Source organism: Epinephelus moara, chromosome 8 (genome assembly GCF_006386435.1).
Source record: "Epinephelus moara isolate mb chromosome 8, YSFRI_EMoa_1.0, whole genome shotgun sequence".
NCBI classification, from domain to species: domain Eukaryota; kingdom Metazoa; phylum Chordata; class Actinopteri; order Perciformes; family Serranidae; genus Epinephelus; species Epinephelus moara.
This window is the reverse complement of record NC_065513.1, coordinates 22,684,392-22,692,274: the sequence shown is the minus strand read 5'-3', so window position 1 is coordinate 22,692,274 and position 7,883 is coordinate 22,684,392. Positions and strand designations below refer to the sequence as shown.

Sequence of the window (7,883 nt, the reverse complement as noted above, 5' to 3'; positions counted from 1 at the left end):
CTACACGGTTCATACTACATTTTTGAAAAAAGCCTTAAATGAAAGCTGAGAGTCTGCACTTTAAGCAGGTATTCATTGTTTCATTTAAAACCCATTGTGGTGGTGTACAGAGCCAAAATGATGACAACTGTATCATTGTCCAAATAATTATGGACCTGACTGTATCTGCATACTGAAGACTAGGACTGCCACTTTATCAAAAAGGGTGTATAACATCTCCCATCAATTGGCTATCACACACAAAAACATTTTATACCAACATCACTGTCTGCAGCAGGCAATAGAAAAATGTTAAGACTTAGATTTTTTAATACCTTATAAAAAGTTTACAAAATATTGGTTAGACTAAGTGTCAACAAAATTAAGCGGCAAATCCATAAATACAAGCAGTTTAATAAATGGCTTAGTCAGATCTGCAGGATGGAGGCTCCGCTACCAAATTACAGAGTGACATTTAACACCAAGTGTAGACGACTGCCAAGTCCAAGCACAAGAAGAAGGAATGTCCAAGAACAATTCACTTGTTCCTCACATTGTGAAACACGCCAAAATGCTTACTGTCCCTGCTACTCCACACAATGTAACTTCACATCAGCACTGAGATGGTCACGCACGCTCATAGAACTACTCAGACATATTAAAACTGGTAATGTAAAGAGAATATGCTTAACAACAAAGGATCAAATGACTCTGTATGAATGTGTCGTTTCCACCTTGAAGGATTACAAACATTTGAGAGGAATTGCTGGTTTTATACCACTTAATCTGAGAAATTCCCTCTGAACAATTTCTAATATCCGGCCTAGTGGTTAAATGGTTTCTCTGACCTGCTCAGGGTTCCAGCTAGTGAAGGAGAAGTCCTGCAGCGAGGGGCAGATGGCACTTTTCTCCTGGGAGCGTTGCAGTCCGGCTGTCAGAAACACAGCACAGTCAGAAGGTGGTTTACCAATTCTGCCAAGGAGCAGCTCAAAAGATAACACAAAGCTAGCTACACTGAGGTTCAGACAAACACTTTTAATAGGACAGTGTATAATGACTACCTAAAAGTTTATGTTAATGAAAGAAACCATAGTTTTGGGCCTGTTAAATGCTTTTTACCCATGAATGGGGATGCAGGGACTCCCTGTGGAGGTGGAGGAGAGTACGAGGGTCTGGACTGCAGGAGGGTCATGTAGGAGGGAAACAGCAGCTCGCAGCGACTGTTCTCGCTGAAGAGAACTGACAGGAAGACGCCGGCCGTGCTGCTCTCATCAAAAGATGAGGCCATCCGCTGAAACATGGGGTCCACCTGGGTGGGTGAGAAAGACACTTGATCAAGTCAAAAACAATAAAATGACCTCCATTTATATTAATGTCCTTTGGTTATCTGATGTGAAGATCAGTTGGGTATGGAAAGGTGAGGCAGTCATAGTGGAGACCAAAGGTAATGGTTTGATGAGAGCTTAGTGACCCAGGTCTAATAAATTATCTTTATCATCAAATATGAACTTATCAGTCATCAGTCATTCAGTGGATATCAGGTGATTTTAATCAAAGATAGAATGATATACTGCAACTGGAGGGATGTTGCCTTAAGTGCCCTCTGATACTGATACACCAGATCAGTATAGGGGCTGATATTAACATTTCATCAGTTCTAAAAAAAAAACAAAAAACAAAAAAAACAAAAACAAAAAAAAAACACAGCACTGTCAGTGCAATGCATTGAATTAGCCAGTAAAATGAGAACAAGATGAGAGGTGGGATTGGTGCATCCTTTTAACTTGATTGTAGAAAACAAGTGTCACACACATTTGGCTCCATATGCATTTTTAAATTTTATTTTGATGGGCCCAAGGGTCGAAACAACAAACGTTTGTTGATCTAGAAGAAGAAGGCCCAAAGACCGAACATCATCAAAATAAAAGAAATGCATATGGAGCCAGAATGTTTTCTTGTTTTCTACAATCAAGTCAATTGCCAGTTATCAGCACCTCATTATAATTATTGGTGTGTGTTACTTTTATATTCTAAGCATCCTCTTATCTTAACAAGCAGGGGAATTAATATTAGCATATAGCCCTGTTAAGCCAAAAGGTCCGAGGAACATTCCCTTTGTATCTACTGCATCTGAAGAATAAAGTATTATGTGAACCCTGCTAACTGCAATTTGTCCAACAGCACAGCTGTCTTCCTTTTAGACTTTCGATGGGTGTCATCCAAAATAAAATTGTTCTGTTAAGACAACACCATACCTCACACTTCCTCTCAGACTCGGCACTATTGATGTTGCTCAGGTTCTGCTCTACTGTCTTCTTAGGAGGTCTCTTTTTCTTTGGCTGTTTGGCAGTCACTTCACTTGCTGCAACCCCATCATTATCTCTGTCTTCCCCAACACCGTGGTCTGAATATGCACAAAAATTGAGAGAAACAAAAAGCATAAGTCTCAGATAACGGAGCAATGTGAGCAGACCAAGATTTACATCCTGTAGTGCAGCCCAAACAATTCTGCGTCATAACTCCAGTGTAATTCAGTGTATTCAAATGAAAGTCCAAAACACATTAAAGTGAGAGAAAATCACATTGCTGAGACTCTCACCTTCTCCAGGTTTGGTCTCTGCCCCCAGGCCACCCAGCACTCTGTAAGCGTCAGCATGAACAGCATCCACCCTCACAGCATAGATCTTTGTACTGGCATCTAAAGTGCCAGCTGCCACCTTTAGGGGGACAAACACACAAGAAAGAGTCAGGTCAAGTCAATTTTACTTATATAGCTAAATATCACAAACTACGAAATTTGCCTCAAGGGGAAACGCAAACATACTACACACTGCACGTAAAATAAATTTGCTAATCATGCATTGTTACCTCTAAGAACACTGCTTATATATATATATATATATATATATATATATATATATATATATATATATATATACATATATGTGTGTGTATATGTGTATATATATATATATATATATATATTTTTTTTTTTTAAATAATTACAATAATCCCTTCAAACTTTAGTAATGCATCTGCAGCTCTCATTAAGTTTACTCAGGTAACTGCAGATTGTTCAAATAAAACACTGTGCTCCATGGTGTATTTTAAGACTTGAATGCTCGACTTCACTGGATTCAAGACCTCTAAATGATAAGGGAAACTGTTTCTTTGAAGTAAACCAGCTCAATGGTTATCACCCATCTGATATGAAATGAAAAATATCCAAGTTACTGTACAGCTTTTTACATTTTTGGACAGCTGACTACAAAGTCTGTGTGTCTAGGCTTTTCAAGGTTAAACAGGATAAATAGCTTTAGCAGATAAAGTAAGATACATTTGATTCGACTTCATTAAATTATTCAAAAGTTCAAAGACTTCTGGGGAACCGAGGGAATATCAAAGGCTTGAAAAAAGTAGCTGAGATAAAAAAAAACCCCTCAAACCTTGAAGTTTGTGAGCTCAGAATCCTTCTGTTTGAGAATATCAGCCATGTAATCAATCAGATGCAGACCAAAGGCATTTTTCGTGGTGATTTTCTGTCAGAAAGAAAAAAATACATTAGTCTTTGACTTATTCCTTTGAAGTCTTAACTCTCTCCATTTCAGAAGTAACAGACATACATCTTAAACAAAGGGAAAATGTAAGACAAGGAGAAAACACCATTACATTTCCAGTGTAATTATTTTAACACTCCAAAAGGCAAACTGTGTGAGACAGTGAAAGTTTTCTCTCTGTCTCTGTCTCTCTCTACACATACTCACATTCTCAGTGGAGAGTTTTATGCAGGTGGAGTAATGCTCTGAGATCTGTGCATTTGACAGCTTGGGCACGGCAGCAGGTGTCCCCGAGGCGCTGCATACAAAAATGAGATTATCTTTAAGAACTTATGATACATATTAGCAGGGCAGGAAGAAAGTGGCGATGGTTAAGAAAGCCATGGTTTTAAATGTTTCTAGAAATCAAAGTCACTCAAACGCTACATGACAGACTGTCACCAAAGTCCTGCTCAAAACACAGCCAAAAGCATGATTTGCAAAACCTTTATCTCTACAGCTTACCTATGAGCTGCAGAGTCATTAAAGGAGGAGTCAGTAGCAGCCTGAAGGTCAATGACTCTTGACCTCCGGCGCTGACGTCGTTCCTGCTCATCATCATTGCCGGGAAAGGCTGCCAGCAGTGGAGTGCTGCAGGCTGCAGGGGACAGACCCTTGTTCTTCAATGAGGACGACGTCCATCCTGAACGTATATGGGAGGCGGGTGTGGAGGCTGCACTCATTTTAGCTGAAAAAAAAGAGAAAACCACAATAATCTACATGTTGACACAGGCCCAAGTTTCACCTTTAAGAAAAATAGTTAGGATCATGTTTTCATGTTCAGAAAGATAAAAATAAAGTAGGTAGCAGAATGTTACACATACTCAAAAGTATCTGCAACTCATTTGTAATGTGTTGTTTCAATGCATTTGACAAGCTGATATGACAATGTTCATTTTAACATTTTTAAGTTGAGTGGTTAATTGAGCATGGAATTGTACGGAAAGGAGAGATAGAAATATACAGTATTTTGAATGCGTGCATAAAATTACTTGCAGTGTGAGAGACTATCGGTCTTAGAAAAGTGGAAACCATCTATGTTTTTGTGCTTATATTGTACAGTTATATTATAAAGCTAAATCTGACACGCTTCTCTTCTCAGTGAGGTGCACACAGTGATTCATAATATCATGTAAACGTAACGATTCAAGTGGAAATTCAAGAGAATATCATAAGAGAAGAATCTTGGCTGTCCGATGAAAACAAAAGATATATGCATGTACACCACAGAATTAGATTAGCAGTGACGTTTCATCCCCCCCCCCCCCGTCACTGAATTTTACTCCACAGCCAACAAATACATGTTTCCACGTTTGACTGAAAAGTTGCGCATTTCTGCAAATTAAGTTGTAATGACAAAGATTAGACAAGTTTCAGCCTTCACCTTTTAAGGCACCAACCTTTTCCACCCACAGAAGGTGCCACATAATGTAACTTATGTACAAAAACTTAATGGGCTACGCATGTAGATCCTGTGTCTTTCTGGTGGAACTTCACGTTCACTCATAAAGAAAAGGACTCCAGCGGGCTCATAATGTTAAATTACCTGGAGAGTATTTTTGAGAAAGAAAAATGTTTTGTTAACACAGCATATACATGCTAAGTTACCATACCGGTCTAATAACATGCTGAAACCGAACAAAACAAACGTTGCCCCAGCTCTATGAGCTAAGCTAACTTCGCATACAACTTAGCATAACAATGCTAGCTTCGGCTAGCATTAGCTAATATAAACGTGTTCTCACTATCATTGTTGGCTAACTGGCTTACTGACACACAAGGACTTAACCACGAAACTTACTTGGTCCACTAAACGTACCTCGAAATGTCTAAAATCCGATGTGGCTTTGCTGCGTCTCGTTATAATTTGTAAAACAGCATACAGAAAACAGACCGGAGTTTTTCTTCCTGGGCAGCGTTTGAATTTTTGCGCCGGACGGTTTACGTAACAAGACCATACGTCATGACGTTAACCACGCCTACTCAGAGGTTTTCCGTTTGACTCACTAGCTGATCAGCCCAAAAAATCATTATTTTATTAGTAGACTTGTAGTTGTTGTAGTAGAGAAGTAGCAGTATTGTATTAATCTGTTCTTTGATAGCCTATTGTTTCTTTTCATTTTATGATTCTGTTTTTTAAAATACACTTTTCAGACTTCATCAAGCTGAGTTTGTGAGATTCTGCTCAGTATTTTGTACTACATGAAAAAAACCTCATTGTGTAATAGGCCTGTTTGTTTCTCCAGTTAGTGATATGCCTTGTTGCTGCAGCTGCACTTTCACAATTGGTAACAAAGCTGTTGATAGCTCTCATAAACACTTTATCCAGACATTGTATTACGTGACACAATAATCTGTATGCACATTTCCCCCTTCTTTGTATCACTTGATTCTTTTGATTGCATTGAACTAGGTCATGATCATTGATAATTTGATGAGCCCTGTGATTCTCTGAGTGGTCTGTTCTTTCAGCAGCATAATTATTAGGGCAGCGATCGGAGGTGATGGGAAAACGTTGCTCAACCGTGTTTCTTATAATCCTGCCAGATCAGGCAGGATAGGATGGGGATTGAAGGGCACTCAGCTGTGACTTAGTAAAATAAAACTAATACCGTGGTTCAGTTCACAGCAGAACAAAACAGGCATCACTCCCACGTGCATCATTCTCACTTATTTCATTAAAATTGCCTCTGAGACAAGTCAGCACACACAAATAAACAAACATGTAACTGCCCCTGTAGGCCATCAATATAATTTTTAATATGTCAAAAGAGACATACAATGACATGTCCTAGCTGCAGTGTTCCATTGCCTTTACCTTTACCACCATACAACAGATTTCCTTTTGACATCTGTCACTTGATGTTTAGTCAAAGTTTTATGACTTATCTTTCATCAATATGAAAGTTGATATTGTTGTTGTTGTTGTTGTTGTTTTTAACAAAATACACCATTTACACCCAGCCAGTGGGCGGCCTAATGTCTCTTAGGGCTTTCCTTGTTTTCTAATAACATAAATTCACATTTCATCAATTCAAGTGGAAATCTTCATATCTGATTCTTAAAATGGAATATTACTACAATGAAGTTTCTGTCAATTACATAACAAGTACAATAATTCATATTATATAAAGTGGCAAAGATATATGATTTTTTAAATATCTTGTCTTGCTTATTACAGATAAAATTTGATGAAACATTTTCTGTTGCCCAATGCGGATACACTGTATTTGCTCCAATTTGCTCTGTTGTATGTTTCTGTGGAAACATTAATTTCCCAGGCAACTGGAATATGTGTTGAGAGTCGACCAGAGAGAGTATGTTAACAACAAGGAGAGAACCACAGCTGCTCACTAGATGGCAGTAAAAAATAAGGCTCCACTCTGGCAAGTAACAGTACTGGTATGGCATTTGTTGCATTCCTATTTGCTGTAAATTAAAAACAATTCCCCCAGGACAAAGTATGTCTTTGCAAAAATAATAACTATCAAAATGTATTTTTCCATTTGAGTGCCTTGGATCTCCAAGGATCTACATGAACAGTAAACACTGATCTATACGAAGCTCCCTGCTTCCCAAAGTGAACCGTTTGCTTTCAGTGTTTCAGCCAACATGTGCATCATTGATGTGCAAAATTTCAGGTCATAAAGTAATTTAAACTAAGTCGTTTACTCATGTGACAAAGTCTCAAGTCCCTTAAATCTTATCTTTAGTTCAAGTCATGTGTCTTTACATAATGGTGCCTAACTGCCTTTGTTCATGCATTCATTTTTAAATTCTTTCACAAAGCACAGTATAACACCACAGAGCAAAAGACTGATGTAAGCCCCCTGACTGAACTTCTGTGTTAAAAGCCCCTGGGCCTGGAATTATGTATGTGATGTTAAACAAACCAAAACATCATTTGTCATCTTACACAAGTTTAAGCTTGTGTATACATCCAACAAGAGCAGAAACAAATTCCTAAAAATTCCCATTCTATTAATCTTCTGGTGGAAGACTTTGTAGTATATTTGGTCCTGCTTTTGGTTTTAACAATAACACAGGCAAACCCTCTGTGTGTGTGTGTGTGTGTGTGTGTGTGTGTGTGTGTGTGTGTGTGTGTGTGATGTGAAATCTCCAATGCCTCTAGAAGCACTTCAGTGTGATATATGGTTATGGCATTAAAACTGAAATGACAGTGTGTGTGTAGAGAACATGCAGGCCTTACGTTTAAATCACATCTCCATAAACATGAGAACATGCATTCACATATTCATGTCAGCATGAAGCAGTGCCAAACAAATGAAAAGCATTTATCTCTTCAGC

At 38.3% G+C, this 7,883-nt stretch overlaps 1 protein-coding gene across 2 annotated transcripts in view; it reads right to left on the bottom strand.

Annotated features, from left to right (window-relative positions):
• ncaph (non-SMC condensin I complex, subunit H) overlaps nucleotides 1-5,520 on the bottom strand; it is a 16,340-nt gene extending 10,820 nt beyond the window's left edge. Inside the window, exons 1-8 of one of the 2 annotated variants that reach the window (XM_050051176.1) lie at nucleotides 5,395-5,520; nucleotides 4,041-4,263; nucleotides 3,744-3,834; nucleotides 3,426-3,518; nucleotides 2,579-2,696; nucleotides 2,235-2,383; nucleotides 1,099-1,288; nucleotides 828-910 (exon numbers count right to left, since the gene is read on the bottom strand). In XM_050051176.1, the coding sequence (XP_049907133.1) occupies nucleotides 828-910; nucleotides 1,099-1,288; nucleotides 2,235-2,383; nucleotides 2,579-2,696; nucleotides 3,426-3,518; nucleotides 3,744-3,834; nucleotides 4,041-4,258 (942 nt within the window). In that variant the 5' untranslated portion in view covers nucleotides 4,259-4,263; nucleotides 5,395-5,520. Of the gene's footprint in view, nucleotides 1-827; nucleotides 911-1,098; nucleotides 1,289-2,234; nucleotides 2,384-2,578; nucleotides 2,697-3,425; nucleotides 3,519-3,743; nucleotides 3,835-4,040; nucleotides 4,264-5,376 lie in introns of both variants that reach the window. The other variant, XM_050051177.1, reaches the window with a different exon arrangement.
• Between the last annotated feature and the right edge of the window lie 2,363 nt (nucleotides 5,521-7,883).